Consider the following 15,952-nt stretch of genomic DNA (forward strand, 5'->3'; position numbering starts at 1 on the left):
TTATGTATGTGCATGTTTGACGTTATCAAGTGGTCAATTTAATGATTATTATCATTGCTCTTAATTAAGTGTAACAAAGAATAAATTATGCATTGTGTTTTTGAATCTCATTTCGCCAGCATTACAACCAAGCTTCGCTTGAATTTAATACGTCAAGCTGGTCGAACCACCCTTTTTCATAAATTTATTTAACACGTCAAGGCCGAGTTCAACAAAGTGTGTAAGCTCAAAAGTATAGTCAAAATTTTAAGGTCTAAAAAGGTTAAACAGCAATAAAGTTAGTCTCTGAAAAAAATACAGAATTCCAAAAATGGGTGACCCTACTAATGTTGGAGATGATTCTTCTAAACATTTCGGTACCGTGGACTACCTCGTGTTTACCCTAATGCTCGCCATATCTGCCGGAATTGGGGTATTTTACGGTTGTTTTAGTAAACGACAAAAGACTACGAAGGATTTCTTAATGGGGGGTAGAAACATGGGAACAATCCCGGTCACCTTGTCACTCTTGGCGTGTAAGTACATACACCATCAATAAATTATTAGACATGGTTGTTCTTAAAAACCGCAAATATCTAATGTGACAAAAAAGTTAGCTCGTTAAAGTATGTGTGTATGTACGTATCGGACTCTTGCATATCTGTGATCTGTATCATTTTTCAGCGTTCTTTTCCGCCATTGCACTACTTTCCGTCCCTGCAGAAATATATTTAAATGGTAACGATATTTTACATTCTTTTGGATAAGTATTTAAATAAATATCTAAATTTGCAAATTTGTTACTTTCATTAAATATTATCCAGGCACCGTATACGTCATGATTGGACCCTCGTACTTTGCAGCTTTGGGGGTTTCGGCTTATCTGTATTTGCCCGTATTTTATAACCTACAATTAACCTCAGCATATGAAGTAAGCTGAACTGAAAACAAGCTGTATGTGCAAAATATAAAATTTGCTGACTCTATATTTTTGCAGTATTTAGAATTGCGATTTTCTAAACCTGTCAGAATTCTTGCTTCGGTAGTGTTTGCAATACAAATGGTAAAATGAGCAACAAAAATGTATAATTCAAACTTAAAACTAACAATAAAATTAATAACAATTCGTAGATACTTTACATGTCCGTCGTTATCTACGCTCCAGCACTTGCCCTCAGTCAAGGTAAAATCTTTGTAATTTTAATTTGACTTTGTAAAAATTATGCTTAATAATTTCCTTTCAGTTACCGGTTTACATCTTTACGGCTGTGTGACAACTTTATTTGGCATCGTCATTTTCTACACCGCCTTGGTAATTAATATTTAATTTAACCTTTTGAAATTGATAAGTATTTAATTCAAATCGACTCAAAAAAGTGGCATAAAATTAGATTACTTATTTTACAACAGGGAGGAATAAAATCAGTCATGTGGACCGACGTAGTGCAAATTATTGTAATGTAAGCAAGATGCAAAATATTCCAACAAAATGTGTTGACATTTTTTAATTATAATTCAAATTGTTAAATCCTATAGCATAAATAAATACGGATTATGTGGCATACATAATTTTACAAGTCTGGACTTGATAAATTAATAGAAATATTCCCCAGGTTTGGTGCCATGATTGTCGTCCTGGTGAAAGGTGGAATTGACTTGGGTGGATTTGGAAACATTTGGAAGGTTGCCGTCGACAGTGGACACATCGAATATTTCGAGTATTATTCCAAAATTATTTCCAAAATACGTATGACTGACTTATGCCAGCCGTAAATATTTAGCTTTGATCCCGATCCGAGGACTCGACAGACCACGTGGACCTTATGGATTGGGGCATTTTTCATGTGGCTGGCGATCTATGGAGTCAATCAAGCACAGGTAAATATCTAATTTACAAAGTCACTTCCAAAATAAATATGAAATATTCTTACGTTTATTTTACACTTTAGGTTCAACGTTATCTTACCCTCCCAACTATACGACAAGCAAAAACGTGAGTGAAATAAGTTAATCAATTTCTGCAAATTACCTAAATTATAAACACATTTCGTATGTTGTATAAAGGGCCATCTGGCTAAATGCTTTCGGTCTTCTTGGTTTATTAACTCTCAATTGTATGACTGGGTTGGTAATTTTTGCAAAATATTCGAAATGCGACCCACTCCTGTCAAAGGTTTGCCATTATAACTCGCTCAAATTTATATAATTCAGTTTTATTAGTATCAAGGAAACATTTTTTTTCTTTAGCGAATAAGGACAACGGACCAGTTACTCCCGATATTCGTGATGGATACGCTAGGCGATTTTAATGGTTTTCCTGGCTTATTCGTTGCAGGAATATTCTCGGGAGCGTTGAGGCAAGTAAATTATTCGAAAGTTTACAAATCTAATTCTTGTGGGTTTCCAGAGTAACATATTTTAAGAAAGGAATGCGATTTTCAGGAGCATTGAGGTTAAAGATGTGTTAGAAAGATAACAACTTTTTTTAAATTTTGGGTTTCTAAAGACGCAGATTTTTATCCACTGGCATTTTTCAAAATTTTACCTTTGCAAAAATTAGTTTACTATTTTAAATATTTTATTTTGAAAATCCATAATATTTCTGCCACAGCACCGTGTCCAGCGGACTCAACAGCTTGGCCTCCATAACTCTTGAAGACTACGTGAAGTATTTCTACCCCAACATTAATGACCGCAGGGCGACGAATATTTCCAAAATTTCCGCCATCATTTACGGACTATTATCTTTTGGCCTAGTTTTTATTGCTGAAAAATTAGGCGGCATTTTTGACGTTTCTTTCAGCATCTTCGGAATGATTGGAGGCCCGTTATTGGGAGTGTTCAATTTAGGAATGTTTGTTCCTTGGTGTAACTCCAAGGGTGCATTTTGGGGCACCTTTACTTCTCTCGTGGTCATGTTATGGTTGGGGATTGGAACGTCCTTGGCGAATAGTGGGAAACCTTCAGTGTCGAAATTGACATTAAGGTAAGGTAGTATGTAAGTAGTATGTATGTATGTAGTAAGGTATGGATAGTTAAAAATTAAAAAGGAAATGCACAATATGTTGAAGAGCCTAAATTTTTTAAATTCAGCCAACTAAATTTTCTATATGGTAAAGTTGTTAAATTTTCGTACATACATAGGTACGTTAACATCGAGGCGTAACGAAAGTTGAAAATGCAAATTTAAGTGTAGGTTTTACATAAAAACTGCTTTAGCAAAAGTTATACCATAAATTTCTTAAATTTGCGTGGTTACGAATTATGACGTGAATTTCTCCATTATAGTTTTTAAATTTCTATGTTTGTTGATATGGGTATGATATAGGGCGTACTCACCTCAACTTCGTGTTTCGCATCGTTACTTGTTGTGCAAAGTAATCTTGCGACATAAAGCATATCAATCTTTTAGTAAATATGTAATAATTATTTTCGAGCAAAAAGGTTAGCGAAATATCGAAAAACTTCGCAAGTTCTAGATTTGCTACATAGTTAGCTTGATTTGCCACGAGGATTTCCAATGTTAGTGAAAACTAAAGGCTTCTCTTATGAATTAATAATTTATTTAATAAGTAATATCTATCTTCGTCTATTTAATTAACAGTGTCGAAGGATGTTCCAATTTTACCACAGCGCCGTCTAATTTTCTTAATCAGACTGCAAAAAGGTTACTTAAAGATGTTATGAATTACCTACGATTTCTTCTGATTAACTTTGCATTTTTTTTGACGAGGATAGTGACGAGATATCCGAATTTTACAAAATATCCTACTACTGGTACACCCTGATCGGATGCTGTGTCAACATGCTGGTTGGAACAGTGGTCAGTTTCCTCACTGGCAAACAGGATCCTCGAGACCTGAACCCACAGCTTATCAGTCCGCCTTGTGATCAATTTGTCAAGAAATTTGTTCCGTTGCACATACAGCAAAAAATATACTGGGATTTGGGAGCGCACATCGTAAGCAATTCCATAAATACATGTTTCATACATGCATATGTGCTCTGAAATGTGTGACGAGGTTTTGCCAATTTTAAATTACAGAATGGAGATATTTATAAAAATCAGATGCATAATGGGAACCATGAACTTGGTGAAATTAATGGAAAAAGTTAACCAGCAGTAATAAATTGTTAAGCAAAATAAATAACATCGCATTTTAGCGTCGAAAGTAAATCTAACGACAATTTTGTGTGTGCATAGGCTCGTAACCATTTTATGTATAGGTATGCATAATATGCATACCACGTTAACAGATAATATGTTGCATGTTGATTGGTATCATGAATTCAATTGTGGTATGTCCAGCTTGTCATTTTCTCAAAATTGGTGATTTAATGACATCATTGTATTTTAGTGGAGGGTTTGTAAAAAAAATCATGCAATTTGTAATCAATCACCTTATGTATACAAAACTTTTATTAGCCCAGCTTGCCATTACGTCCTTATTATGGGCGACACTTCTTAGGATTAGAACACGTACATATGCATCTATGTATGTATGCATGTACCGGTGATACCGTGGAATAAGATACTACACTATACGATCAGAATTTACACAAAAATCCATAGTTCAGACATAGATAATACTAAGGATGAGTTTCTTTCGCAAAGAGATTCATGCATGTATGTACTTAAATATGATGTATGTATGCCCATATTTAAATACGTATATACATAGATGTACATATAGTGAGAGTCTCATTACATCTACATACAATGCAGCAATTCATGCGTCCAACATGGGCCATCTGGAATCTGCTCATGTGTTACTCATCCGGGTATTATCTTTACCCGTTTTTCTTCACGAGCAAGTTTTTTATGTAGGTAATTGCATACCTATCCAGCTGGTCATTTGGTCACATGCATATATGTACAAACTCGATCAGCATTTCAGGCGACACGCTGACAAATTTTGCTCAAAATCTGAACAATGGATCCAATAACCTTACAAGGATTCCCCAAATTTTTCGATCTTCCACAAAACGTAAGTTTTATGCAATAAAGTAATAGATGCATATTTACAAACGTCATTATTTTTTGTTTGATATTTAGGTTATGGAGAAAATATGTGTTCATTTACCATATTCCATGTTGAAAGTATTGAGACTCGTGTCAATCAATGTGAACAAAAAGATCAATGAAGATGCCAGATTTTTTGACAGATCTATCATCACAATTCCTTACGAAAGGTAAGTTCTAATTTTTGCGTATAGATACGCAAAAATGCAGATCTGCATTTTTAATAAACCAAAAACTATCAAAAATTAGGTGCGTAAGCTGAATTAAGTATGCACTTACTTTACTCTAATTTTATGCATAACCGAGTAAACTGCATAAGCTTTCTAGAATAATTTACATACGCTAAGAAAATATAAAAATAGTATTTACATAATCGTTAGTCTGTTAACTGATTCTTAATTGATTTCTCTTCACGTTGTGCCAACGTTTAGTATTGATGTTGATCATAGGTTTGTTGATTTAATGAAGTTCACTCGGTCACAAGTACCTGACCTGAGTCAATCTCATGCATATTTATGTATATCAAATCAGGAATAGGAAATTTTTAATTTTTAGGAAAAAATACTTTTAGAGAGCGATGATCATGCTCAAACTGACACAAATTTCCCGTCATGCAAACCATTAATTAGATAATTACAATTCTTTCAACTTACAGTTTACAAAGACCTGCCACATTTCAAACTGCAATCCAATTACTAAAGAAATTACGACCCACGAAGAAATTAACGATTTCATTCCCTCCCAAAAAACCTGGGACCGTGTTATTCGTCCTGATTGGAAACATCTTGGCAGCGTTATTTGCAAATGTTATGAACGAAGCTGAAGCCAATTGCGAAATGGGAGAACCAATCATGCAAATTTTGAGTAAAGATTGGAATTTTGAGGATTCCCCGTTACAGATTAGTTTCAACTTTTCTCAACCGAATGATCTGAAAAATTCCTTGATGCTCTCACCGTACAAGATTTGGAACACTATTTGCCTCTCGGACCCTCGTCTGTATGAAGTGATGATTAAGCGGACAATTCTGGAAATGAAGGTGGCACCAAATGAAGAAGCTTTCGAGGATGGAAGCAATGAGTTAAAGTTACTTTGTGTTCACATTTTTTGCCAACAATCCGAAATTATGGTGCCAATATTAGGGGAAAGTTTGGAGAGTAGGAAAGGTTTGTATGACTGGAGGATTTTAGGATGCATTATTTCAGTCTTGGCAGTTGGGGTTGGTATCGTTGCTTGGATTTTATACCAAACTTTTTCGTAGAAATATATGTACATAAATATATATATATACAACGTATACATATATGTATTTGATACGTACAGTATGCATGTATACATGTATACCTGTATGTATAAACTGAACATAAAAATTTACATACATTACTCCAGTGAATAGAAACCATATAATATTTCAGTAATATAAAAAAAACATTACATAAATATGTACATATGCGCATACGTGCGTAAAGGTTGCTTTTGCATCTACATATAAATTTGAATGTGCATGCATGTATAATTATGGCTATGGCTGCTGGTATGTAGTAAGTTCAATGTATGTAATGTGAGTCATCTTGTAGACTCCTCATCTTCAGCTAGATCTGGTTGATTTAGGTAATGATTTTGCATGGTTGAAATGCAAAATCTAGGTATGTATGCATGAAATTTTTAATTGTATTTAGTAAATGTATGTGTGTTTATGTACTTATCCTAAGTTACGAAAACTATTTGCCATACATATGTATGTATAAACATATGTACTAATTGTAAATTTTGTGCCGTTTTTTTATACTTTATGTATGTATGTGTTAATGGTTTAAATCAGCAGACGTACTGCATACTTATTTATTAAGGGGTGAAAGCCCTTTATAAGATCGTTATGTCCGTCTGTCTGTCCGTCCGTCCGTCCGTCCGTCTGTCTGTCCGTAGCTCCGATAACTTTTGAACGAAAAGACATAGACACTTGAAATTTTGAACGTAAACTCCTAACGTCAATGGTCAGGACGAGTTCGAAGATGGACACTGTGACATCGTCACCTGTGACGATGACGTCGTCACAGTGACGAAAAGTGACGAAAAAGTGTCACTTGTCAGTTTTGACATGTGACACATCATTTTTAACTATTTTTCAATGAGGAATTCGAAAATTCATGTCATTTTGTGTTTGGACGTCACCTGTGACGATGACATCGTCACGGTGACGAAAAGTGACGAAAAAGTGTCACTTGTCAGTTTTGGCATGTGACACATCATTTTTAACTATTTTTCAATGTCAAATTCAATGGTGACCTCCATTTTGACCTCAGAGGTCATGTAAAGGTCATAGGACATATCTATTTCAATTTCAACTGAAGTTTAACCCCGAATTCAATGGTGACCTCCATTTTGACCTCAGAGGTCATATAAAGGTCACATAAGGGTTATCAACTGTTAAATTTGACACAAATAAGACACAAAAGTCGAAAACACGTCAGAAGTGTCAATCTTAACAAATTTTCGAACAATTTGATATTCACATTGACGTATGACACTCCTTTCACCCCTTGGTTACATGCGTTGTAACGGTTTATTTATTATGTATCAGCAACAAAGTTTAATTTGCAATCCTTACCAGAAAATATATGCAACTTAAAAACATCGGTAAAAAATCCTCCATAATGGGAATATGCATTACGAGATCGAACAACGCTAGCAAAAAAAATCCCAAGTTAAAAAAAAATAAGCTTGGAAATTAATTTGCGAGCTTACGTATCTCCAGGGATTGTCTTTAGTTGAAATTTTTTTTTCAAAATTATTTTTGCGATCCGAATATGTAAACTCGTAATGAATACCCCCAATATGTCACTCAGAAAGTTTTTCAATCAATACATCCTCCCAAATTTGTTGAGACAAAATTAAAAAACATAGATTACACACATTATCTAAATACAAATACACGTTGTAGGAACCATGCTTACGCATGTTTGACTCTGTAACAAATACTATAAAAAATTATGTCTACCTATGTAAAAACCTGACCCTTCCACACACTCCGCTTGTGCATGCATACATATAAAGCTTATAAGTACGCATACATTATGTAAATAAATACATACGTAATTTATCATCCTGACAATAAAGGAAGTCATCTCTTGCTTTTAAAAAGCAATTCAAAATGTAACGCATAAAAAACTTGTATAGCACTTAAAAAATTTGTCGTACAGTAAGTCCACTTAGCATACCGCAGGCTCGCGTATATGTATAACATTTACATAAATATGCACTCCACTTTTTCACCAAATTGCAAGTAACGTAACACCCCACAAGCAGGAAGCCATCTGACATTAACCCATCAAAAAAAATCTGATCCATTTCATCCCACCATTTCAAATTCATATTACACTCATCATTACACCTGATCAAAAAACCGGTTGCCGATGTGCATTCATACGTCGATCACGCTTACCAATATGCAGACAAGTCTTTAATGGCTTTCTAACCACGCGCAAAAAAAGTATGACACTGCGACTACGGAAGGAAGCAGATGACAACCTGCATTAAAATTTGCGAGTTTGTGTGGCATAATTGCTAATGTAATCGAATTACGTACGTTATCATCACAAACTGCATTTACAAATTGGTCTCAGTCCGTCTTTGTCGTCACGCATGGCAAGTTCTTCGGGACAAAATATAAAGTTTGAACCGAAAATTAACAATTTTTCGAAATGGGGATCGGTCCTGGGGTCGGTTTTGTGGGGAGGTTGAGATACATCGCGTCCCCCGTTCTGTCCATGATTTGGGTGCCCACGCTGTACTACACGATCTCCAGCCTTAGCATAATTCTGGCTCTGTGGGAGGCAGGCGACATGACTTTGGATGCACAAGAAAAACTACCCGAGGGACGAGAAGTGTTCGATTTTATAATCGGTATTTGAATTTTGGATAGAAATTTTTGCATAGGAATTATCGATTTTGAGAAATTCAGTGATTATTGGAAATTTTTAAGGTCGTCTGGCCATGCGTATGTTTGTAACCTAATAAATTGTGCAGCTTTTTTGCAATATTAAGGTACAAATAGGTACAAAATACAACGACACCCTTGATCTTTTTAATTGTGAGTATGTAGGTATGTATGTACATATATGCAAAGTAGTTTTGTGAGTATACTTGTTTCATGTATGTACTTATGTATGTACCTTGCTAATGTTTTGAATCATTTCTATTAAGGTTTTCTGGTTTTACTGACTTACATATGTATGTATGCGTGATTTACCCATTTGCGAATTAGATATCTCAATATTAAAAATAGAAATTTTAAGATCATTCACTAAAAATCGTTCATTAGTTTACGAAAATAAAATATGCTTTTGTCTTCACACCCAATTTTCATGAGCATTTTGAATACTTACATAATTATGTTATTTAAATATTTGTGTAGTTGGTGCTGGTAGTGCCGGGAGTGTGGTGGCGTACCGACTATCCAAGAACTATAAAGTGCTTCTACTTGAAGCTGGTAAGTTACATATTTTGTCTATTTTTAATTACCCTAAAGCTATTGATGAGCCAAGAATGTTGTCATTGAGGGTATTTATTACGAGTGCGCATGTTCGCATCGTAATTTTTAACATAATTTAAAAAAATGGCAAACCAAATATGTAGAAGTCTTGGAGATGCGCAAGTTCGCACATAAATTTTCAAGCAAAATTTTTTTGCGAAGTTTGTTTTCTTTTTGTAAACGTTATGCAAACTCGATACCCTCGTTGTTAATATCCGTCATGCATTAAAATAGCTTTTCACACTGTCATTTATCCCTGCAAAAAGTTAATCAGGTTCCAGATCCACGAAACGTATTCATGTAAATTATATAGCATCCCTCGTTTTTAGGCGGTGAGCCAAATCCACTCCAATATATTCCAGGATTCGCTGTATTTCTAACGTAAAAAAATCTCAAATTATTTATTAACTTACCTAATTAAAATAAACAAGACTAAAATTAGGAATAAAGCGCCCATCGACTGGCAACATAAATCCGTTCCGCAAAAGTTTGGAAGTTTGAATTCCATAAATCAGCAAAGCAGTTGGTCCGCGGGACGAGGTTTGGGAGGGACTGGGAATTTAAACTACATGATCCATTTACGAGGACATACGCAAGACTTTGATAATTGGGGTATGATATGAGCTGTCACGTAAAAATCATGAATTAAATGCTGAAATTAATTAATCCTCGATAGCAAGAATTACCGGAGATCCTAGTTGGAGTTGGGCCGGAGTTTTGCCATATTACAAAAGTATTGAGGATTATGATGAAGGAGGAGATGGTACGGTTAATTATTTAGTTAGATTTTATAAGACCAATTAGTAAATTTTTTTCTTTGATTTAGAAACTTATCACGGAATTGGTGGACCATTGCGCGTCGGACTACCAGATTATGTAGGACTAGGCCCCGAATTTGTGAAGGCTGGACAAGAATTTGGTTATCCGTCGGTCGATTTCAACGCGCCATTTCACGAAGGTTTAAACCAATTGATTAATTTTAACCAGTAATATTTCAACTATAATCCCAGACTTTGACTTCATGAAATATTTAAGGGAGTAAATTAGTCAGAATCTGGGACTTTTTTTTAACATCGCCATCATTTTAAAAATATTCTTGCCCCGTAATCTTCTAGGCTTCGAAGTTCTCAAATATCCGATCCGACATGGAATTCGTGACGCACCGTATCGTGCCTTCCTCCAACCCATTAGGCGTCGGAGTAATCTAGTCATTAGAAAATTCTCACATGCAACAAAAGTATGAAATTCCCATAAAAAATAGCTATTTGAATTTTTTACTCAAAATGTTTTGCGCTAAGGTTCTTCTCAATGAAAGAAACGAAGCAGAAGGTGTCGAATACGACCGTCACGGTGAGCGTCGTGTCGCTTTCGCCAGGAAGGAAGTAATCAGTTCATAAAATATATTTCTATCTTTAAGCATAAATTTCCACGGAATATTAATATTTCAAAAGGTAATCCTATCCGCGGGCGCAATTACCACGCCTAGAATCCTCATGCTTTCTGGGATCGGTCCTGCCGCCCATTTACAACAGTTGGGAATCCCCGTCCGTCGTGATTTACCGGTCGGTCATGGACTCCAAGATCATATCGGGGCCTATTTGGGACCTTTCTTTATTGATAAGCCTAGAACGCTCGCATTAGAAAGGGATCTCACACCAGGAGCGTTTGTAAATTGTAATCTTACCTTGGAGAATTATAAATCCATGACTTTTGTGAAATTTTGAAGCATTTCATTCTGCTTTTATCATAGGGTTTACCTCCGGACGTGGCGTCTTATCTTCTCCAGGTAACCACCTTATCGGAATCGTATTTAGTCCTATCTAAGACATTACCTTCTTCAGGAGCACACGCTGCCGGTATGGTGTCATCCTCGTATGCTGCTGCTCGTGGGGAAGCCACTTGGCCCGATTTGGTCCTCTATCTCTTCGGATTCTCGGTATTTCGAACGTTCGGTGACGAATTTTCGAAAGCATTCTCGCTCAAATTGGACGAGCAACGGAGGTACTACGAGCACGCTGTGGGGAAAGAAAGCTTCCTCATTGCCGTGTCAGGGGCGAGACCGTTTTCCACAGGACAGGTAACTTAACATGTGCGAATTACCTCATCATTAACATAACCCACATGTTTGCATGCTCGCCTATTTTACACCTGGGTGTATATGTATACACGTATTGATATGACTGAATTCCATTGGTTTAAGATCAAACTTGGCGGGTCAAGTCCATACGACGCTCTAGTCATCGATCCCGCCTATCTGACCGACGAGGGTGACGTAGATGTCAAAGTGCTCGTCGATGGGATCAAGAAGACACTCCGTTTGATCGAAAATTCCACAACGCTTGGAAAAGAGATGAACGCGCGATTTACAGACGTATCACTTCCGGGCTGCGAACATTACATTTTTCGTTCAGATGCTTATTGGGAGTGTTTCGCTAGGAGGAGTACGGTCACGTTGCATCACCCGGGTAAATCAAATTCGTTACAGTATTGCTAAGCAGTTGGTTAGGCGTTATATTGAGTATTACTATTAAGCTTGCTAATTGGTCATCAAATTTAAATTTCGCGGTATTACGACAATATTGGCACGACAGTAGCATATTTATCAAAAATGCAAATAATCTGACAGATACCCTTAAAATTATTAAGCGAGTGGGCATTTGCATGAAATTATGTACATATTTTTGACTGCTTTTGATGATCTTTAGACATACTAGATTTCAATTTTAAATCCTGACTCTCCAAATCCATGACTTTGATATTATTACCATCTTTGTAGTTGGAACATGTGGAATGGGTCGTGTCGTGGATACGCAGCTTCGCGTGTACGGAACTCCTCGCCTAAGAATAATCGACAACTCGATCCAGCCCATCATTGTTACGACGAACACACAAGCATCCGCCCTCATGATCGGGGAGAAGGGAGTCGACATGATTTTGAAATATTGGGAAAATGAACACTTGGAAAGAATGGATAACACTAGTTTTCAATATGGGGAAGCAGCAAATATGTCTTCATCTTTATTTAGGATAACCACTGATAAGAAAAGCTTTAGTACAAAATTAATGCAGTGGCATAATTTAATACAGAAATAAACAATATTGTTACTTGTTAGTCAATATTTTAAGAATAAAAATTATGGAAAATTGAGTCCTTTACAAAGGAAAAATACAAGTTATGTTACACAAATAAATTAAGAAAATTATTATTTTTACGTATGTATGTACTTATCTTCAAGCACATCCTCACTCTCGGTGCGATAAAAATTCATATTTTTTACAGTGCACTGTAAGAAATATGAATAGAAATATGAATAGAAATATATTGGTCATTTTGGTATAGGTGTTGACCCTTAACTCATTGGACACCTCGGTATGTTCCCTTGTAAGGTTGAAGGTTGCATAATTATCATGGTTTCGTCAAAATCGGAGCGAGACCGCTGGCGTCATCGCATTTTAGTTATACTCGTAACTCCATAATTGGCATCGTAATACTTACAGTAAATTCAGCATATATAAATGTTCAGTTTTAATGTACAAGCTAAATAAGCAGTTCTCAGATAACATTTACAAAAGTTTTCAAAATTAGAATTTACATATGTACGTAAACAAGAAGGTAACCATAAAAAATGAATGTTACACCCATCACATTCTGTGCATATCTACGCTTGAACAAAACAGCCTAAATATTTCGGATAAAAACGCTAATATTGACCCTGTCAATAGGGCAGCCCATATTATAAAAATTGTGTCAATGCTTCCCCCCAATTTCAGCGCTGTTTTTCTATCAGCTTGCAATCCTTTGTATGATCGGGTTCCCTCATCTTCCGCTATTTTTCTCATCCTTCTTTTTCGAAACTTCATTTCCCTCTCTGTATCACGTGCTCGTTCGTAAAGTCCAGTCTCGACCATACCCTTAAACATTTTAGGGATAATCGAAGCCTTTGTTCCTTCATACGTGTCGAAGCTCCAGCCAACGATTCCACTGTAGATTGTTTGTTTGCTGACATAAAATTTTTCCCATGGGTACCTCGCAGTCAAATATGTTTTCCAACGTGCAATCTCCTCTACGTCCGCTAAAAACACGGATTTTCCGCATTCGATTAATTCTTCCTCAATTGAGTTAACCACGCCCTCAATCGTTGCGTTCACCGGTGTTTTAGCGTACTTTTTTGTGTACAAGAGCTGATCTGGGTGTAGCATGTTGTACAAGAGAAGGTTCATTTGTAAGTTGGAGGTCAAGCTTTTCCTGAAGAGACTCAGGAAAAAGACAATAGCATCGTAATGTATATATGCTCTTTTTTCCGAACGAGAAATATCTTCTGGAGCTGAGAATATTTTAAAACATTCAGTGTCCAATGTGGCCCCCCTAATTTGACGAATCTTATCCTCGAGACGCAGACGAACTGTGGGTAATGTGTCGTTAAAGGTCTTCTGCCTGAAAAAAGTCTCACCTGTAGAATTGGAGCAGGCAATGTCCTGAAGGAAGAAATACAAGCTTTTTGTTAGCAACAAAGTCATTCAGCGTGTCTTCACATATCAACGTTACCTCAAAGCTCGTTGGATAATTTGATATCGCTGGGGAATTCAGCGTGCTGATAATCAAACTCTTATAACTGGTGGTCAAACTGGTCACAGAGATGAGCCAAACTCCAAGAAAAATCCGAAAAAAATTGGTCCCACGGGTTCCAAGTAGCACAGAAGGTATATGGGCGACTCTTTCGAAAATCGTTGCTATAAAGTAAAATGATATTGAAGACGTGCAATTTTGCACTGATTTAAATTTGATTGCAATGACCAACTCTCCCGTAATTATTAACGTAAGTAGACAAATTATAATGCATATCCACACCAATGGTTGGAAGGGTGAGATGTAAAATGCGAAACGCAGTGTCGGAGTGGCGTAGCAGGTAATAAAGTTATACTTTGAAGACCGCGTGACGACAAGACTTCTATGGTGCGTAAGAAAATATATGTCCTGTATTTCTGGTTCCACGATTTCTCTAAAGCATTCTTGATGCACTCGATATTGTGCATAAGATAAACACCCTAAATTTAACTGAACCTGGCGATTTTGGGTAGCATCAAAAATTGTGAGATTCAGCTTGAATGACAAGATTGTGTGAATGATTTGGCTGCTGGCGTGAAAACCGTTGTGGTGGTTTTCTGGTTCATATTTCGAAGCCACCCAGTCCCAAGGAATTTTTGTTGTTTTGTAAAATGAAATATAGTTGGCGTTATTGGGTATTCGTGCACAATCCATATTTTGTATGAAGGGAACACTGTTCTCAAACTTCTTGACACACAAATGATCTATGCCTTTACTAGAAGTGGGGAGAAATAAGACAGCAAAGTTAGCAAGGTTAAACCCATGTCCGAGCAGGAATAGTGGAAAATCAGAACTTTGTTCAAGTAGGATTTTAATATCCCAAGTCCTTAAAAGTAATAGCACGTAAATTTGCCCAATTAAGGTTCTTGGTACAAAATCCGATCTGGATTGACCCGTGTCGAAATATTCGAAGGAATGCTGATGGATTATATCTCCAAAATATCGCGAATCTTCAAGGGTCATGGGAATTTTAAATTTCAACGATATTACAAGGAAGCGACAGAAAGGTGAAAGTGGCCTTGACCTAAATAAACGAAAGAGCTTATTCTTAAGCCAGAGATCGAAAGGGCTGGGAACGGAGGTGGAATTTCTGTGAATTAATGAAATGAGAATTGGTTGAGAAGAATCAGATAAATATAAATTTTTTGAATTTTCTACGTCACGTAACAAGTGCGGGATGCAATTCCGACCCACGTTATTCACAATGTTGCGGAAATTTACACTAGAAGAAGTATCCATTAGGTTTGAATGAACAAAGAGAGGAAAAAGTGTTATGCACGGATTTAAGTGAAAGGATCTCATCGTTATTTATGAACTTTAGTAGATGGGGAGATGAATTGAATCACATACGTAGAAAAACCTTCTGAGGTACTTATGTTTCAATATATGTTTGTACACATGCTGTGACAACTACATATTTGTAACGACTAATTGTACAAGAGAAAACAAGTCCAAGGAAAAAGCAACCCCTGGTTGGTTTCGTAATATAAATTGTTTTCTTTCGTACGTACGTACATATGTATATACTTTTGTAGATATGTATGTACATTGCAATAATATATCTGATCCGAAGTATGACAGCCAGACATATACATATATGTATATGTAAATGATTTACATATGTAAATGCATGAATATTACACATGTTCATACGTATGCAAATGTTTTGAGGAGTTTGAGAATGCATAATTCTAAGAAAAAGTTGAAATTTGCAATTTGTACAGTTTTTATGTTTTTTACGTTATTAAGATTCGATTTTAGGTAGATACGATTATAAATACCATATTCTGATAGGAGAAGTTCGTCATTTGTGAC

The 15,952-nt window shown here is 36.1% G+C and overlaps 3 protein-coding genes across 5 annotated transcripts; all 3 read left to right on the forward strand.

Moving 5' to 3' along the window:
* The first annotated feature begins 100 nt into the window (after positions 1-100).
* Positions 101-4,161, forward strand: LOC110850351 (sodium-coupled monocarboxylate transporter 1). 3 transcript variants are annotated; one of them, XM_035852091.1, is made up of 17 exons: positions 101-220; positions 301-515; positions 664-717; positions 804-910; positions 977-1,042; positions 1,111-1,162; positions 1,224-1,291; positions 1,390-1,439; positions 1,593-1,697; positions 1,761-1,857; positions 1,929-1,972; positions 2,044-2,152; positions 2,227-2,336; positions 2,591-2,965; positions 3,584-3,646; positions 3,718-3,940; positions 4,025-4,161. In XM_035852091.1, the coding sequence occupies exons 2-17, from the start codon at positions 311-313 to the stop codon at positions 4,094-4,096; spliced, it is 1,800 nt and encodes a 599-aa protein (XP_035707984.1). In that variant the 5' UTR covers positions 101-220; positions 301-310; the 3' UTR covers positions 4,097-4,161. The 3 variants fall into 3 exon arrangements, with proteins under 3 accessions (XP_035707984.1, XP_035707985.1, XP_035707986.1); XM_035852092.1 differs by having other exon boundaries at positions 106-216; XM_035852093.1 differs by having other exon boundaries at positions 112-232.
* Positions 4,162-4,802: 641 nt separating this feature from the next.
* Positions 4,803-6,908, forward strand: LOC118435756. The gene is made up of 3 exons (XM_035852167.1): positions 4,803-4,967; positions 5,036-5,172; positions 5,658-6,908. The coding sequence occupies exons 1-3, from the start codon at positions 4,914-4,916 to the stop codon at positions 6,259-6,261; spliced, it is 795 nt and encodes a 264-aa protein (XP_035708060.1). The 5' UTR covers positions 4,803-4,913; the 3' UTR covers positions 6,262-6,908.
* A 1,705-nt stretch (positions 6,909-8,613) lies between these two features.
* LOC110849992 (glucose dehydrogenase [FAD, quinone]) lies at positions 8,614-12,743 on the forward strand. Its single transcript, XM_022097479.2, has 13 exons — positions 8,614-8,903; positions 9,415-9,489; positions 9,861-9,912; positions 9,974-10,143; positions 10,208-10,294; positions 10,358-10,489; positions 10,647-10,768; positions 10,830-10,913; positions 10,983-11,205; positions 11,282-11,317; positions 11,373-11,608; positions 11,732-11,996; positions 12,308-12,743. Exons 1-13 carry the CDS (start codon positions 8,702-8,704, stop codon positions 12,622-12,624), a joined length of 2,001 nt encoding a protein of 666 aa, XP_021953171.2. The 5' UTR covers positions 8,614-8,701; the 3' UTR covers positions 12,625-12,743.
* The last annotated feature ends 3,209 nt before the right edge of the window (positions 12,744-15,952 follow it).

Source organism: Folsomia candida, unplaced genomic scaffold (genome assembly GCF_002217175.1).
Source record: "Folsomia candida strain VU population unplaced genomic scaffold, ASM221717v1 Fcan01_Sc005, whole genome shotgun sequence".
In the NCBI taxonomy this organism is placed as follows: Eukaryota; Metazoa; Arthropoda; class Collembola; order Entomobryomorpha; family Isotomidae; genus Folsomia; species Folsomia candida.

What these genes read in the sequence shown, in the direction of transcription:
- LOC110850351 (XM_035852091.1), top strand. Translation starts at nt 311, where the DNA reads ATGGGTGACCCTACTAATGTTGGAGATGATTCTTCTAAACATTTCGGT. An exon ending in CACCTTGTCACTCTTGGCGT is followed by an intron (nt 516 to 663) that starts GTAAGTACATAC and finishes ATCATTTTTCAG; the next exon opens with CGTTCTTTTCCGCCATTGCA. An exon ending in ATGGAGTCAATCAAGCACAG is followed by an intron (nt 1,858 to 1,928) that starts GTAAATATCTAA and finishes TTTACACTTTAG; the next exon opens with GTTCAACGTTATCTTACCCT.
- LOC110849992 (XM_022097479.2), top strand. Translation starts at nt 8,702, where the DNA reads ATGGGGATCGGTCCTGGGGTCGGTTTTGTGGGGAGGTTGAGATACATC. An exon ending in AGTGTTCGATTTTATAATCG is followed by an intron (nt 8,904 to 9,414) that starts GTATTTGAATTT and finishes ATATTTGTGTAG; the next exon opens with TTGGTGCTGGTAGTGCCGGG. An exon ending in TTATGATGAAGGAGGAGATG is followed by an intron (nt 10,295 to 10,357) that starts GTACGGTTAATT and finishes TCTTTGATTTAG; the next exon opens with AAACTTATCACGGAATTGGT.
- LOC118435756 (XM_035852167.1), top strand. Translation starts at nt 4,914, where the DNA reads ATGGATCCAATAACCTTACAAGGATTCCCCAAATTTTTCGATCTTCCA. An exon ending in TTTTCGATCTTCCACAAAAC is followed by an intron (nt 4,968 to 5,035) that starts GTAAGTTTTATG and finishes TTTGATATTTAG; the next exon opens with GTTATGGAGAAAATATGTGT. An exon ending in ATCACAATTCCTTACGAAAG is followed by an intron (nt 5,173 to 5,657) that starts GTAAGTTCTAAT and finishes TTCAACTTACAG; the next exon opens with TTTACAAAGACCTGCCACAT.